This window comes from Antechinus flavipes, chromosome 1 (genome assembly GCF_016432865.1).
Source record: "Antechinus flavipes isolate AdamAnt ecotype Samford, QLD, Australia chromosome 1, AdamAnt_v2, whole genome shotgun sequence".
NCBI lineage: Eukaryota > Metazoa > Chordata > Mammalia > Dasyuromorphia > Dasyuridae > Antechinus > Antechinus flavipes.
This window is the reverse complement of record NC_067398.1, coordinates 584,548,974-584,568,049: the sequence shown is the minus strand read 5'-3', so window position 1 is coordinate 584,568,049 and position 19,076 is coordinate 584,548,974. Positions and strand designations below refer to the sequence as shown.

Genomic DNA, 19,076 nt, shown 5'->3' with positions numbered 1-19,076 from the left:
GTTAGGTTCAGACTGATTCAGTGGCTTCACTGGAGTAAGCTTAGAGTTGCTGGCTAAGTACAAGCACAAGGCTTACAAGTAGAGGCCATCTCTGACATATTTACAAATGCTATGATTCTAAACCACTTCTAACTAAGGTCAATTAGAAGAGAGAAACAGCCCCCTTGAAAGTCTAAATATGATGTGATTGCTTTGAAACGCAAGATATGGAAAAAACAATAAATATCTTTATTCTATCTTTAGTATGTGTTCTTAGTATTCAGGTGTCTGAGAGTAGAGAAAGAAAATTACTTTAGTGAACTCAGAAATTACTTCACTTTCCAGGTTTACAAACATAAAGAAAACATACAGTTTATCAACATAAAAACTTAAAAGGCTACTAGCCAGTATTCAAAGCAGTCAAAATTCAAATGGCAAAATCAACAATTCCAAGAGAATCCACTATGTTAGATAAGGTGAAATGAAAAGTTATTCCTTCATGCTATTCCAAGTAGTCAAGATAATGGCAGCCAAGCCACAAACTTACTTAATAAATATTATTCTTCAAACTGCTATTAAAAGAACCTGTGGGGGTGGAATGAATCACTCACAAATGAATAGGACTTCCAAATAAGAAATATCACTAAGATTTCTGATAAAATTAAACCAATTGACTTTGTTGCCTCTGTCATTTAGTAGAGGTGTGGGAAAAATTACAGCTTCTATGAATCTAGATTTCATTATCCAAAAACTAAGATCAATACTTGCATTATCTACCGCATAGGTAGAGAAAATTTTTTTTTACACAAATCTTAAATTAGGGAAGGAGAAGGGTGAAGAAAGAAGAAAAGAATGGGAGAAAGGGGGGAAGAAGAAAGAAAGGAAAAGAAAAGAGGGAAGAAGGGGAAAGGGAAAGGAAAAGGGAAAGTGAAGTATCTTGATTTCATTTACTATAAGGATCAGTTAAAGGAACTAAGGATGTTTTGCCTAGAAAGAAAAGATTTAGAGGGACTAGAGAATTGTTTTCAAATATTAGAGAGATACGAAATAGCAGAACCTAGGGCTAATGAACAAAAGTCACAAAAACATAAATTTAGGTTCAATATTAAAAAAACTATTCCAGAGTTAGAAATTTTCATTTTGGGGATATTAAAGTTGGCAATTTCTTTTAAGCTTTCACATGAAGAGAGGGAAGAATCACCTCTGACAAACAACATGCTTTGACATGACCTCTATTGTTATGTAACTTTTTGTGTAGATCAGGTTTGACTGTCAACTAGACTGTAACCTCCTTGGGGTTAGAAGTGATGCCTCATAGTTCTTTGTATTCTACTTATTAAGACAATTCTTTTAATACTTAAGAGACATATAATAAGGACACATGAACAAAGAAGAAAAATGATTAAGAAGAAAAAGAGAAAATTCAGTAATCTGCTACTATATCAAATCTAACTACCAGGCCTACAAATAAATTACTTGAATTCTGCTCTTCATAAATGTTCTTTTCCTCCTTTTCTCAAATCAGGAATGTTTTCTCTCCTTAAGTTACTACAAATAACTGGTCTACAATTTTACTGAAGCAAATAAATGGGGAGAAAGTACTTTCTGGAATTTAAAAGAAAAAGGTTTTGATCTAATTCATATGAAAGCTTGAAGAAATGCAAAACAAAACAAAAATTAAGGTTGGATGGCTATTTCTTCTGTTAAAGAAATATTTTAAAATCTTTTACCTGTTGAATATGTCTACTACTTCGTTTCTGTGGCTGGTAAATAAGCCACGTGTATAAGACTGGATCAATACTGGCTGCGATTCCCTGGACATTGGCAAGAAGCACTGCACCTAAAATACACAAATCCAAAAAAAAAGTATATTATACCTCTTCCAATGAATCTATAAACATTTATTAAGAGCCTTTTGGATGCCAATAACACACACATACTCTTTAGGAAGAAAACTTTTCAACAATTTGTAATTATGCAAATAAAGTGACTAAAATGTGCTATCTTTGATCTAATACCAGGCATATTTGCCAAGGAGGTCATTGACAAAAAAGGACTCCACAAATACCAAACTGTAATAGCAAGAAATGGAAACAAAGCAGAAATTAATTTACTGGGGAACCAAAAAACAAATTATGGTACATTATGTAAAAGCCTATGAATATGGAGAATACAGAGAAGCACAGAAAGATTTTCAAATTATTGCAAAATGAGGTAAACAATATGCACAATAAATTCAACCATATGAACAGAAGAATTAAAACATTAAACAACTGAAACAGTACTTCAACAGTGTAAAGAACAAGTTTTGGCTCCAGTAAAGAAATATAAGGACACTTCATCCTATTCCTTTGAGAAGGTTTGGGAGATGTCCACAAATGTAAAACATTGCATATGATGACACAGTTTTTCCCCTCTTCTCCCTCTATTAAAAATTATTAGTTGTTTTATTTTAATAATTTTTTATTGATAGAACACATGCCAGGGTAATTTTTTACAGCATTATGCCTTGCATTCATTTCTGTTCCGATTTTTCCCCTCCCTTCTCCACCCCTTCCCCCCAGATGGCAAGAGTCCTTTACATGTTGAATGGGTTGCAGTATATCCTAGATACAATATATGTGTGCAGAACCAAACAGTTTTCTTGTTGCACAGGGAGAATTGAATTCAGAAGGTATAAATAACCCGGGAGGAAAAACATAAATGCAAGCAGTTTATATTCATTTCCAGTGTTCTTTCTCTGGGTGTAGCTGCTTCTGTCCATCTTTGATCAATTAAGGCTCTCTTTATCAAAGGGGTCCACTTCCATCAGAATACATCCTCAAACAGTATCATTGTTGAGGTATATAATGATCTCCTGGTTCTGCTCATTTCACTCAGCATCAGTTCATGTAAGTCTCGCCAGTCCTCTCTGTATTCATCCTGCTGGTCGTTCCTTACAGAACAATAATATTCCATAACGTTCATATACCACAATTTACTCAACCATTCTCCAATTGATGGACATCCTTTCATAAAAATTATTAGTTAAAAGAGTGATTATATATAAACAAAAATATCATTAAAATATTTTTTAAATTGGATAACACATCACTTGCTTTTTCAATGAATGGAATAAAGGGATGGAGGAAGGGGAAAGCATTAAAGTGGAAATTATATATTAAAAACAAAAATACAACTCTTCAAATCAGATAGTTATTAGTAAAATATCACAATATTTTTTGTTAAATTCGCTGCTTTTGACAAAAAATAATACCATCACAGAATGTACTAGGTGAAAGTACTTTTGCAATGATCTGGATCAGTTTCTTGATCTAACTGACTTAGTCATGTAACAAAATTAGTTGGTGATATTCTTTGATGTAACAATTCCTAATTTTTTGCTGTTATGCATTCATGAAAACTACTAGCAATCCAAAATCATAAATCTGTCTTTAGCTACAATGTGCCAGCTCAGCAGAATCTTATGTAATAAGAAAACTATCTAATGGATTTCATAAATATATTTTGTTTTTCTTTATCTTGCTAGGCACTGAACAAAATGCTATATGAATGATGATGAAATGAATAATTTAAGAGATAAAATGGAAAAATGAATACAGATGAAAAAATATTCCCACTTATTAATAATGATTTGCAAGTCACTAAAATTCAAATAAAAGTCAAACTTCTTTCATGAATATTTTCTTTATGTGATTTTTAGATTCACACATTTAATAAAGAATGAGATATGGGCACACTATTGGTGGAGTTATCAATTGGTCCAACTGTTCTGCAAAGCAATATGACATCATTTTAGGAAAAAGTCTAAAAAAGGCCATAGTCTTTGAAACAGAGATCCTATGGATAGACGTATACATGGAGATCAGTTTTAAAAAAAAAATTGTATAGGCACCAAAATACTTTTAGCAGCACTATTTGTAGTAGCAAAGAAACAAAGATTGACTTGATTCCTCCCATGAATAAGAGAATGACTAAATAAATTGTGATACATGAATGCAATGGAAAATTACTGTGCTCTTAACAAATGAGGAAGATTTAAAGCAGGAAGATTTAAATAAACTGATTAAGAAAAGAATAAGCAGAACCATGAAGCATATAGGATGACTACAATAATGTAAATGGAAAATACAGCCTCAATGAAACTTTAGAAATTGATTGTGAAATTATATTATCAAGCATGAATCCAATTCTTTGCAAAGATAGGATATGGAACATAATGAATAACATCAGACATTTTTGATAGGATTCTTTTTTTCATTTCCTTTTCATTCTCTTATAAAAGCATGGCTATTTGGAAGATGGGCTAAAACATATATATAGTACAAAAACAAAAGAGCAATTTTTAAAAAGATAAATTGTTTGCATTTTTGATATTCTATATTTAATGTTAATGGCTACCAACTTGAAAAAGACCCTACTGTAACCAACAGATATGACTATCATCCTACTGAGTTAATATTAATGAACTTTTAAATTAATTAAACAAAAATCACTACTGATACAATACTTTTTTACACATAGCAAAGAAAGTGACACTTCTACAAATAGTTTTGTGTTTATTTTGTCTTCTACTATACTGACTCTACATTGACTCCTATTACAGATTATAATTTGAAACTACTATTCATATTACACTTAGTGGAAAGTGATAAGGAAAAGGGAGTAACTGGATATATAAAAATACAAGGGGGCTTCTTAACTGTGTAAGAATTATTCTAATAGAATCTCTTAATTATACTGGTTACAGTAGGGTCTTTTTCAAGTTGGTAGCCATTAACATTAAATAAAGAATATCAAAAATGCAAACAAATCTTTGTTTCTTTGCTACTACAAATAGTGCTGCTAAAAGTATTTTGGTGCCTATACAATTTTTTTTTAAAACTGATCTCCATGTATACGTCTATCCATAGGATCTCTGTTTCAAAGACTATGGCCTTTTTTAGACTTTTTCCTAAAATGATGTCATATTGCTTTGCAGAACAGTTGGACCAATTGATAACTCCACCAATAGTGCACTAGTGTGCCCATATCTCATTCTTTATTAAATGTGTGAATCTAAAAATCACATAAAGAAAATATTCATGAAAGAAATATGTGGAAGAATTATATGAGGACAGATTGTGTATATATAGTCTTGTTAAAATATGAATGCTCCAAAATATAAATGAAGAATATGATTATGTAAAGTATGAAACATTTTAACTCATTTTGTAAAGAAGTGTGAAATATTGCCTATAAAATCATTTCTATAATATTCTTATCAAAGTTGCCTTGAAAGATTAACTTCATAAAACTTTCATTTAGATAGAAAAATAAACAAATAAATTTATGTAAATTAAAGTTTTGTATGAAATTTTTATAACTGGAGCCCATGTCCTTTTTTCTCTAGCTATTTTAAATTAAATAAAAATAAGTGTAATTTTCATGTATGCATTTGATTTTAAAAGTTCAAGTTATGCTAGATATATCTTTTGGATGATAACACCAAATGTTATCTATTTGGCAAGCAAAAACTATCATTTTATCACTTCTCTAGAATGACACATTAACAATTTATTAATTAATATCCAGATTGATTTTACTTTTCAGTGACTTGACTGAAGAAGTCTCACAAAGAATATTTTCAGGTAAATCACTGAAATTCAACCAAATTTTAGAAGCTCCTTTTAAAAGTGATTAATAAGCATATTGAACAAAATTCCCATTTGAGCTCTCTAAAGTTGTTCAATGCTAAGAATCCAATCATAACCCAAGAAACTTTTCTTTCAGTTTTAACTATTTAAAGTAATTGCCAGTGCCAAGAATCTAATTATAACCCAAGTAACTTTTCTTTCAGTTTTAACTATTAAAAGTAAAAAGTAAACATTTATTATATCTAATATTAAATATAAAGAAAAGGTTTGAAATTTGTTGAGAAGATAAACTTAGATCAAAACTGTTGTAATTTGGTTTCTGTCTGAATATAAAATTTAAATAATAATTATTATTTTGTATAATTTCAGAATTTAAGAAATATTAACAATATAGATGCAAAGAAATGTCTTAGATTTCAAAAGAAAATGGTTAATTTCCAAAAACATTTTATGAAACCATTTTTTACTGCTGAGTACCTCTAACATGAGAAACTTTTTAGAACACAAACATTTCTAATACTCAACAAGTTTATGTTTCATACATGTTGCATGCAACACTTATCACATATACAAAAATTCTTTGCAATGTAATGATGAGTTTTTGGTGATCAAAAACTTTCTGTATTCCTTTACTGACTCTCAGATAAAAAGGAAACTTCATAACCTGACATTTATGATGTCCAAAAACATGGTTCCCACTTACATTTATAACCTTTTTTCAAAAGATAGCATCACCTTTCAAAAACTCTATATTCAAGTAAAACTGAACAGTTATCTTCAGAAACTCAATAGTCCTTCAATTGTTCCATGATGGGAATACACTCTCTATTTATTTCAAACAGTCATTATCTCATATTCTTTCTTTCTTTCTTCTTCTTCTTTTTTCTTTAAGTGCTAGTATTTTATTTTATTATAGCTTTTTATTTATAAGATATATGTATGCATGGGTAATTTTTCAGCATTGACAATTGCAAAATCTTTTGTTCCAATTTTTCCCCTCCTTCCCTTCACTCTCTCCCCCCAGATGGCAGATAGACCAATACATGTTAAATATGTTAAAGTATATCTCATATTCTTTCAACAGCTTAGATACCTGAACTCCATGATATTTTCCTTCTTCTTCTTTCTCTTCCAATTACTTTATTTACTTTTCTGCAAGCATATTATACTCCCAATAAAAGGCAAATTCATTGAAAGCTAGGGCTGCTTTGTTTTTGTTATTTTATCTCCATTGTCTATCTGATGATATACTTCATAAATGTTTAATGAATTAAACTGATTTCCTATTTTACAATTTTATATTTTTTTATTTTTTAAGTTAAATGGACTGAGAAGAAATTAGTATGAAGGAATAAGAGAAGGGAAGAAAAGTGATAGAAGGGAGGGCAGGTAGAGGGCAGGATGGGTTAAAAACAAAATACTACTAGGGAGGGAAAGGGTGAAAAGGGAGAATTTAATTCTCTCTTTAATTAATTTTGAATTCTCTTTTAATTAAAAAAGACAAAAGTATATACAGGGAGAAAATAGGATGGAGGGAAATACAGAGCTGGTAAAATCATAGCTGAATGTGAATGGGATGAACTCTCCCATAAAATGGAAGTGAATAGCAGAGTGGATTAAAAAAACCAAAATCCTATAATATGCTATTTATAAGAAACACATCTGAAACTGAGAGATATGTACAGAGTAAGGGTAAAGGCGATAGCAAAATTTATTATACTTCAACTGAAGCAGAAAAAAAGCAGAGATACCAATTCTGATCTCAGATACATCAAAAGTAAAAATATATCTAATTAAAAGAGAAAATAAAGGAAACTACATCTTGTTAAAGGGTACCATAAACAATGAAATAGTAATGATACTAAATGTATGTACATCAAGTGGTAGGGCATCCAAAATTCTTAGAGAGGATATTAAGCCAATTACAAAAAAAACCCAGCAAAATTTTATTCCTTGGGGATCTCAACCTTTCCTTCTTAGAATTAGACAAATCTAAACACAAAAGAAACAAAAGAAACTAGGCAAATTAGTAGAATCCTAGAAAATTAAATATGATAGATCTCTGGAGAAAATAGAATAAGGACAGAAAGGAATACAACTTTTTTTTTTTTTTTTTTGGGGGAAGGGCAATATATGGCACCTACACAAAAATTGATCACGTATTGGGGCATAAAAATCTCACAATCAAATGCAATAAGGTAGAAATAGTAAATGCTTTCTTTCAGATTATGATGCAATAAAAATTATATTCAATAAAGGGACAGGCAAAGATAAATTAAAAACCAATTGAAAATTATATAACCTAATTATAAAGAGTTTGCTAAACAACAAATCACTGAAACAATCAATAATTACATCCCAAGAAAATGACAATAATGAGGCAACTTAGCGAAATCTATGGGATACAGTCAAAGAAGTTCTTAGGGGAAATTTTATCTCTAAATAGTTACATGAATAAAATATAGAGAGAGGAGATTAATGAACTGGATATGCAACTGAAAAAGGTAGAAAAAGAACAAATTAAGAATCTTCAATTAGATACCAAATTAGAAATTCTGAAACTCGAAGGAAAGATTAATAAAACTGAAACTAAGAAAACTATTAAACTAATTAATAAAATTAAGAGTTGGTTTTATGAAGAAACTAACAAAACAGATAAACATTTGGTTAATTTGATTAGAAAAAGGAATAAAAAAAGTATTTAAATTAATAAGTATCTCTCTAAAATCAATAGCAAGCATTAACTATGAGGAAAAACTGGATACATTTCCAATAAGATAAAGGATGAAACAAGGATGCCCATTATCACCACAATTATTCAATATTGTATTAGAAATGATAGCTTTAGCAATAATAACAATAATTTTAAAAAGAAATTAAAGGAATTAGACTAAGCAATGAGGAGATAAAACTATCATTCTTTGCAGATGGTATGATGATATACTTAGAGAGTCCTAGAAAATTATCCAAAAACCTATTAGAAACAACAACTTTAGCAAAGTTGCAGGATATAAAATAAACTAATACAAATCATCACCATTTCTATGTTATTGACAAAGTCCAACAGCAAGAGATAGAAAGAGAAACCCCATTTCAAATAACTACAAAGTTTCAAAAAAACTACAAACATTGTGGGGGGAGGGGGAGTGTCTATCTGCCAAAACAACCCCAGGAACTATATGAACACAACCATAAAACACTTCTGACACAAATAAAGATCTAAACAATTAGAAAAAAATATCAATTGCTCATGGGTAGGCTGAGCTAATATAATAAAAATAACAATTTTGCTTAAATTGGTTTACTTGTTTAGTGTCAATATAAGGAAAAAATACAAAGGATGGTGGCCTAGCAGTACCAGAGATAAAACTATATTATAAAGCAGCAGTGATCAAAACTATTTGGTACTAGCTAAGAAATAAGAGTGGTGGATCACTGCAATAGATGCCCATCAATTAAATACACATGACACAATAATCAAGGCATATAGTAATATTTGATAAAACCCCAAATTCCAGGTTCTGGGATAAGAATTCACTACTTGACAAAAATTGCTGGGAAAACTGGTAAAATATGTCAGAAACTCGGCATAGACCTACATCTCACACTCACCAAAGTAAAGTCAAAATGGTTACATGTCTTCGGTATAAAGAGTGATACCACACACAAATTAGGAGAGCAAGGGATAATGTACTTATCAGATCTTCAGAGAAGGGAGGAATTTATGACTGAAGAAGAACTAGAGAACATTATGAAAGGCAAAATGGACAACTTTGTTTACATTAAATTAAAAAGCTTTTGCACAAATAAAACCAACAGAAACAAAAAAGGAAAGTACAAAGCCAAGAAAAAATTTTTACAGCCAGTATTCTTGATAAAGTTCTCATTTCTAAAATACATAAAGAACTATTCCTCAACTGATAAATGTTAAGAGGATATGAACAATTTTCAAATGATGAAATTAAAGCCATCTACAATCATATGAAAAAATGCTCTAAATTAATACTGTTAGACAAATGCAAATTAAAACAATTCTGAGGTACCACCTTATAGCTCTTAGATTGGCTAAGATGACAGAAAGATAATGATAAAAGTCAGAGGGGATGTGGGAAAACTGGGACACTAATGCATTGTTGGTGGAGTTGTGAAACGATCTAACCATTCTGGAGAGCAATTTGGAACTATGCCCAAAGGGTACTGTATATATGGATCTGTATCCCAAAGAAATCATAAAGAAGGTTAAGAGTCCCACTTGTGCAAAAATGTTTGTAGCAGCTCTTTTTGTGGCAGCAAAGAACTGGAAAATGAGTAGATGCCCATCAATTAGAGAATGGCTGAATAAGTTGTGGTATGTGAAGGTCATGGTCTATAAAAAATGATGAACAAACTGATTTCAGAAAGGCCTGGAAAGGTTTACACGAACTAATGCTGAGTAAAACAAGCAGAATCAGGAATATATTTTACACAATAACAACAAGAATGTTCAATGATCAACTATGAGAGACCTGATTCTTCAAAGTGCTTCATTGATCCAAGGCAATCCCAATAGATTTTTGATAGAAAATGCCATGTGCATACAGAAAAAGAACTATGAAAATGGAATATAAATCAACACAAGCTATGTTCACTTCTTTTTCTCTCCCATAGTTTTTCCTTTTTGTTCTGATTTTTCTCTCCCAACATGATTCATAAAGCAACGTGTATTTAAAAAATAAAGAATTTGAGCAATACTCAAAAACTTCTTCAGTCATTGAGGATTTAAATAGTGAAGGCAACTGGATAGTATGGTAGAATAATGAAGCAATCACATTATTAAATATTAAGACAGAAAATGTAGAATAATACCCCAAAGTTTGTAATACATATTAAATTCTTAAATAGGCTATTTTAATTTGCTTATTATCTTTTAATGCAGAATGCTTTGCAAGAATTGAAAGTATGAACATTATCTAATTAAATGAAGTATTCAAAACAGCATATTAAATAAAATTTTTGACTTTTGAATCTTCACTACACAATTTTACAAGATGTCAAATGTCATAAATTAATGCTTATTTTATTTAGTTTTTGTATGTTACAAGGAGCAAAGCAAATAATAAATTTAGAAATACATTATTTCAAGTCATCTAAACAGAACCTGCTCTGTGTATACTATAAGCCAAAATGCATACAATGAAAAAATATTGTATAGTTCAAAAAGTTCAATAGTTCAAAAAGATTCTTACAAAAAGACAAATGAACAATGAAAGATGTAAAATTAGAAGAAGAATAATTAAATCTTTAAGTAAACTATAAAGAGGCAAATACAAACAGAAAATTCTAAGTCTATAATAAGTGATTATAATCCTTATCAAAAATTAATAAATGAGAAAAACTTTAAGTCTCAAAAAACTTAAATAGGTGGCAATAAAAATATATTTATTTTACAAGTTAAAAGCAACAAATGAGACATAAGCATAAAGTTGCAAAATTCTTTTGGAAAGAGAATTGGACTTTGAATCAGATGAAACTAATTTGAAACTCACAATGTTGAGGCCCCCCAAAATGAAATGACTTACTAAAAGTTACAAAGTGTAAAATGAGATTCAAACCCAAATCCTCTTATGACAGGGAATCATTAAGCCATAGAATTGCAAGTTCATTGAGACAGAAGTTGAATAGGATAAGATAAAGGAGAGAAGTGAGAAATAGTGTTGCCACAGATTTGATCTGTCTGCAGGAAAACAAAGAGGGCTTCCTTCTCTTCATTTTTTCCTCACTATATGGGGAATTGTATACCTAAGGAGACATTCTAAAGAACTTAGTGATGTGCAAAAATATTTGTGGCAGTCCTTTTTTGTAGTGGCAAAAAACTGGAAACTAAATAGATGCACATCAATTGGATGATGGCTGAATAAATTATGGTATATGAATGTTATGGAATATTATTGTTCTATAAGAAACAACTAGCAGGATGATTTCAGAGAAGCCTGGAGAGGCATACACGAACTGATGCTAGATAAAATGAGCAGAATCTGGAGATCACTGTATACAGCAGCAACAAGATTATATAATGATCAATTTTGATGAACATGACTCTTTTGAACAATGAGATGATTCAAACCAGCTCCAACTGTTCAGTAATGAAGAGAGCCATCTACACCCAGAGAGAAGACTGTGGGAACTGAGTGTGGTTTGCAACATAGCATTTTCATTCTTTTTGTTGTTGTTTGCTTGCATTTTATTTTGCTTCTCTTTTTTTTTTGGTGCAGCATGATGATTGTATAAATATGTATATGTGTATATATATATATATATATAGAGAGAGAGAGAGAGAGAGAGAGAGAGAGAGAAAGAGAGAGAGAGAGAGAGAGAGAGAGAGAGAGGGAGAGAGAGAGAGAGAGAGAGAATTTAACATATATTTCTACCATGTTTAACATATATTGGACTACCTGCCATCTAGGGGGAGGGCATGGGGGAAGGCGGAAAATTAGAACACAGGGTTTTGTAAGGGCTAATGTTGAAGAATTGTCCATGCATTTGTTTTGAAAAATAAAAAGTTTTAATAAAAAAAAGAAAAAAATTAAATTCAGAAACACACACACACACAAGAACTAAGTAAGAACTTTGATCAAGTTGATCAAGGTGGAGAGAGAGTAAAGACTCTGGGGAAAATTGACAGCAATAATTTTTTTAGTGTTTTAATACTTAAGATTTTATTTATGTAGAAACTAGTCCTCTAAGATCTAGAACTTAAAGTCTTAGAGAATGTCTTGGGGCACTGAGAGGTTGAGAGAAATGACTTGTCCATGATTCCACAGCTTGTCTGCATCAGTCAGGACATGAACCTAGGTTTTCCTGGCTGTTAGGCTGGACTTCCATCACTTATGTTATATTATCTCCTTAAAACAAAATATCAAAGTCAGTTAACACTGATGTCAACAACTGATAACTCACCTATTCTTCGTAACAATGTAGAGAAGTAGTTGTAACATCTTATTATACCTATTATACAAGTAAGGAAACTGAGGAACAAAGAGAAGGAGGGGATAATAAAGTTAGAAAGCAAAGACTCTCAAGGCAAAAATAACAGCAACTCTTGTGCTGAAATAAGTATGTATAGCCATATTCATCCAGAAAGAAGAACATGAAATGGAAATATCTATTTGCTCATATTAGTTTCTTTTAAAGGAGCATGGGTGTGCCTTAGAGATACTCAGAGAAGAGAATACTATAAAGAATTAGGATGGGAGCAGTGACTGATACTACTATAATTGCTTTGGAATGCCATGCATAGTGCCTATATAAGACAGCAAACATAATCAATAAATAGGATTTGTGCTCTGACTGCTTCAATAGCAGATGCCATTCCACGTTTCTCTAACTCTCCTCTGGCCTTCCTGTTGCCTTAGACACAACACTGAAATTAAGCCAAATAATAACCTTATTATGCTTATTAACTATTCAAGTAAAAAGAAGAATTCTATTAATGCAGCAAACTTCATTGCTGATTATTTTAAGAAATTGTTACAGACATCTTAGTCCTCGGTCCTCTCTTATTGAGTGTTTGAAAAAATTGGCAAGAAGTTAGTGAATTCCTATGATCATCGAGGCAGCTATGTGAGAGAGTTTGTTAATGATGGTAAAAGGAAAATAAAAATTAAACATAAAAAAAGGAAATCTGAGAACAAAAATTGTGTCTCCATTTTGTAGTTCACAAGATTATTTTTACCTTAATTCATAAATAATATAATAATTTCTAATACCATCAACATTGTTAACTAAATTATAATATAAAATAATCAAAACCCTAAAGGAAAGGAGCAAAATTAGTAAGAAATGAAAAATAGGTAAATCAGAGAACAAAAGAGAAATACATTAAATTTCAGTTACTTCCTAAAGACTTGCAGATTTTTAAAGACAATCTTATGCTGATTTAAAAAAAAATCTCAATAAGTAATCTTAGTATTCAGGGAAAATGAACTTTGGGGGAAGCAAAGGATACCAAATGTAAATAAAATGAGCATATTCTATAAGAAAATTAACCTTGACAAGTTTTGTTTACTTTTTCATAACTAAGTAGCTTAAGAAAACATTTCACAATATGTTATAAAAGTTATACCATATATTATGCCAGAAATGATTTCATGACTTATAGATGGTTCTAAATTCTATGAATGTTAAACAGGTGTTAAGGCAGAACAAGCAATTAATTTCTAAGTATGATTGAAGACAATATTATTTTAAATTTAGCATTAAAATTTCCAGACTCACTACAATCTAGAAGGCAGAATTTTAAAAAAAGAAAAAGAAAAGAAAAAGAAAAAACACACATTAAGTACAAGTGTGCAGGCAATTAAGTAAATGCTGGGTTGAGTCAGACCAGATATGCTGTAAATCATAAATGTGGAAATACCTAACTCTGTTTAATTTTAGCCCAGGAGACAACTGAAGGGAAAAAGTGTGCTTTGCTTCTCTGCTTTCTGCCAAAATGGCTCCCTTATCCACATTCCACACAGGCTTTACCAATTAGCCCTCCCAGGGCACTACAATCACTTTCAGTTACATCCCAATTCTAAGAACTAGAGCTGAAACAAGGGTTACAGACTGAAGTTTCACAGCATACACACAGAACTTCTTGTCAGTTTTATAACATTTATGACAAGCCAACTACATTTCCTTGTAAAATAGCAACATGTCTATGGGACAAACTGTCCTGCATTTTATCTTGGACCATTAGACCAGACAAGGAAAGCAGACATATCAATCTAATCACCATCTAAGTTGAAAAACCATCTCATTTGTATTAAGCTGTATAATTGGAATATTTCAGTCTTTACATGATTGTACAACTCTAAGAATATTTAAGTTCCTTTTAAAAATAGTTACATCAGTAACTGAATTGTGATTCAGGTGCCAAGATTTCCACACTCTGAGGGAAATAATTAATATTTATAAAATTTATAGAAATTTGTATGACATGTTTCTATGATCACAATCATTTCTGGGGAGGGAGAAGATTTTTCTATCATAATTTATTATTGTATTTACTAAAAAAAATACAAAGTATTGGTAGCATAAAAATTAATTTCTAAATGTCAATGTCAAGTAATTAAAAAAGAAGGATCAAAGAAAGACAGAGACAATAGCAATAAAGGGTGGACAAAGTAAGAGAAAGTATGGTTAATCAAAAGACCCTATGAAAAATATCTAGAAATTTTAGTGATCCAACATAAATCTCAAGTATGATACAGAAGCCAAAAAACTAACTGTAAACTTGGGCTACATTATAAGAAGCAGTGGCCAGAACTGGAGAGGTGACAATTCCTGCAGTACTCTGACCTGATCAGAACACATCTACAGAATTATGTTAAGTCCTGATTGCTATGTTTTAGGAAGTACAATAGTAAATTGGCAAGTCTTTAGAGGAGAACCATTAGGACAGTGAAAGAAAGGTCTTAAAATCATGCATTACTGGATTGGTGTGAAGAAACAAGAGATGGTCAGCCTGGAGAAGAGAAGACTCATGGGGGCCATAGTAGCTGACTGCCAACCCTCCAAATGAACTTCTTACTGACTGGGTTCAAAGTACAACACATCCATTTCTCCTTATTCTTACAAATGTGCAGGGGAGTGGTAGGTGGTGAGGGGATAAGGGAAAAGTATAAAGGTGTGTGTGTGTGTGTGTGTGTGTGTGTGTGTGTGTGTGTGTGTGTGTATACATACATATATATGTATATTATATATACATATATATATATATGTATGTGTGTGTGTGTTTCTTACAAAACAAAATTAAGGACCATTTCAGAGGACAAAAAAAGAGTAAAAATTAAAAAAAAACTAAAAGTAAGTAAATATAACTCCTAAACAGCCATCTAGTTCAACCTATGTACAAAAGAAATTCCCATGATAACACATCAAAGAAGAGATTATCTAGCTTCTTCATGAAGATTTCTAAAAAGAGGTCACTCATCACTTCTTGAAGCACTTTTTGACAGTTTTGTTAGGAAGTTTTTCTTGATATTAATCTTGAATTGCTTTCTTTGAACCTTCAAAACCTTCAAACTACTGCTTCTGGTTCTTCCTTCTGGATTCAAATGGAAATCTATTGGCAACTATTCAAATACTTGAAGGCAACTATCATGGCTACCTCTTTTTTTTTTTTTTTTTTTTAATTATTCAAGGTTAAACATTACTAGTACATGTTTTTTTTTTTTTTAAACCAAATTTTACAACATAGAAATTCAATACTCAAAACAATTACAATATTCTAAACAGTGTCCAAAGAAACCAAGTATAATGGGACTATCAATTCTCTATCCCTCAATCTTCAATATTTAAAGACAGCTAACATCTTTCCCAAAACCTCAACTTTCAACCTTTTTTTCTCCAACTTTCTTCTTATCCTTTAAAATTGGCCTTTTCAAATTAAAAAAAATAATAAAATTGCCCTTTTCCTTGTGTATATATTATAGCCATCAGCAGAATATAAGCACTACAGTCTGACTATTTTATTAAGTAAATGCTTAATGAAATTTTTATTATGTGTAATAATATTAATACCAAAATAATATAAATTAAAAAAAAATTACAGGTACCCGTTTCAATTTTGTCCACATATCTACTCTGTCATTTCTCTTCCCATTGAGTTTTCAAGTGAGTTTTTAGCAAGCAGAATTATATCACTAAGTAATTAGCAGCAATTGAATTTAAGATGTACCAACTGTTAGGTACTTTGCAAAGACAATAAATAGGAACTCTAGTTATCTTATTTTAGCTTTGAGTTGTTTTCTTCACTGCCAATGAAACTAACATTTTATCAGGCTACTAACAGTTTATATAGTTGAATGTTATCTATTGAATAGTCTTAAATGTACTATTGACTTCCCTCAATGAACAACACATACATAAAATTGGTTTCAGTCTTTAAAAAAAGCTATTATATACTTTAATTTATTTGAAATATTGTGCGCTACTTTTAAAATGTGATCATTTAGTTCCTGGGAACTAGAAGGAAACATTATTTATCTTATTAATTTTTACTTTTAGGGATGGCTAGATAGCGTAGAGGATAGAGCACCAGCCCTGAAATCAGGAGGATCTGAGTTCAAATTTGGTCTCAGACACTTAATACTTCCTAGCCATGTGATCCTGGGCAAGTCACTTAACTCCAAATGCCTCAGCAAAAATAAATAAATGAAATAAATAATAAATAAGTAAATTACTCTTTTGTACAACTACTGAAGCAACCAAATTATACTTATATAAATGCCAGAAAAGTACCCAGATGTTATTGACTACATACTGATAATACTTGAAATATTCCCAGAATGAAAAATTACATGTTATTGTTTTCTATGAAGAATAAACATAAATATACCAATTTTAATGAGAAATATGATTTAAAATTTTAAAGGAAATTTTAATTTTTAAGATGATAGTTTTTAAAGGTTTTTATTTTCAAAACATATACATAGTTAATTTTTCAACACTGACCCTTCGAAAACTTTGTACTCTAAATTTTCCCTTCTTCCCCCCACTCCCTCCCTCCCCTAGATGTCAAGTAATCTGATATATGTCATACATGTTAAAATATATATTAAATGTGATATATGTAAACACATTTATACAACTGTCTTGTTGTGCAAGAAAAATCAGATCCAAAAGGAAAAAAAATGAGAAAGAAAACAAGATGTAAGCAAACAACAACAAAAAAAGTGAAAATGCTATGTTGTGGTCCACAATCAGTTCCACAGACCTCTCCCTGAGTGTAAATGGCTCTCTTCATCACAAGATCATTGGAACTTGCCTCAATCATTGGAAAGTCACGTTCATAAGAACTGATTGTCATTTAATATTGCTGTTGCCGTGTACAATGATCTCCTGGTTCTCTCACTTCACTTAGCATCAGTTCATGTAAGTCTCTCCAAGTTTCTCTAAAATCATCCTCCTGATCATTTCTTATAGAACAGTAATATTCCATAACATTCATATACCATAACTTATTCAGCCATTCTCCAAATGATGGGCATCCATTCAGTTTGCAGTTTCTTGCCACTAAAAAAGGGCTGCCACAAACATTTTTGCACATGTGGGTCCATTTCCTTCTTTTAAGATCTCTTTGGCCCAGTAAAAATACTGCTGGATCAAAGGATATGTTTGATAACTTATTGAGCATAGTTCCAAATTGCTCTCCAGAATGGCTGGATCCATTTACAATTCCATGAACAATGTATTTGCATTGTTTTTGCATATCCCCTCCAATATTTGTTGTTATAAGATGATATTTTTCAGAGAAATAATAAAATACTTCTACCACACAAATAGATAATAAGCTAGTTAAATAGAAAAGGTTATACCATTAAATAGTATTTGAAAACATTTTGCAATCTTAAAACACTATATAAATGCTACCAATTATTATATTTATTTTTAAAATGTTTAAGAGTAAAAGCACATAATATAGTTATCATAAGCATCCCCTCTTCAGGGTTGAAGAGAAAAATATTAATAGTATATTCTGCATAACATGCACAAGTCTTCTAGAAGCACTTTTTATTAATTAAAAACTATTCTGAAAGCAAGCATTTCTAGTTTATAGAAGTATACAAGCTGACATAACGTTCTGCACCTCCTCCCCTCCCCATTGCTCTTTATCCCAAGAGGTCATGTTAAAATACAATTCTCAATTAACAATCAATAACAGACTTAAATCCAACAAGGACTGATCAAATCCTTCCATGACTACTCTCTTCAAAAACTGAAAGGACTTCGTCTCTGAGATTATTATCTAAATATTTCAGATATTATGAAGTAATGGCAACATCACTTAAAAGTTGAGGCAGGCAATTATCTTAACTAGTCAAGAGATATTTCCCCTTCTACTTTAACTTTGTGGTAGATCTTTCATATTTTCCTAAAGGGAACAACCTAGGTCATGTTAAATATGAAGTCCTTTCCCATTTTTTTTTAGTAAGCATTCACATTATTTCATTTTTTAAAATAATTTTACTATGAAATAGGTGTAGTAGGTGTATTGAAGTTCTCTGTTTCCTATTTTCATATTCTTTTATCCACACATTTTAACTATTCTTATTATTGTCTGATAAAGTAAATGCTTTTGCATAAAAATTATGGTACTCATTATCTGACATTGTGTCACATTTTTTCTTCAATCATTTGTCATTGTTATGAAAACATATTAAAAACATTAAAACTAAAACCCAAAATAAAAAAAAACTCAAAAAAAAAAAAAAAAGAGCACTACTCAGACCCTTGTTAAGTAACTTTATCAGATATGGAAATAAAACATAATTCTGGATAGTCATGCTATGTCTTTGAAATCTTTTCTTCCTTTTCTAGATGTTCACTAATCTCTTTAAAGATCCATTTTAGAATTTTCCAAGAAAGAAGTCAAGCTCATTGACCTAATGACCTACTTATAATAGTATGGGGAAAAAAAAACAATAATTACTTAAT

General features: G+C 30.8%; 1 protein-coding gene across 2 annotated transcripts in view; it reads right to left on the bottom strand.

Moving 5' to 3' along the window:
* VPS13B (vacuolar protein sorting 13 homolog B) overlaps positions 1 to 19,076 on the bottom strand; it is a 1,012,351-nt gene that overhangs the window by 598,066 nt on the left and 395,209 nt on the right. For both annotated transcript variants that reach the window (XM_051970918.1, XM_051970917.1), the window contains one exon: positions 1,710 to 1,819. In XM_051970918.1, the coding sequence (XP_051826878.1) occupies positions 1,710 to 1,819 (110 nt within the window). The remainder of the gene's footprint in view (positions 1 to 1,709; positions 1,820 to 19,076) is intronic.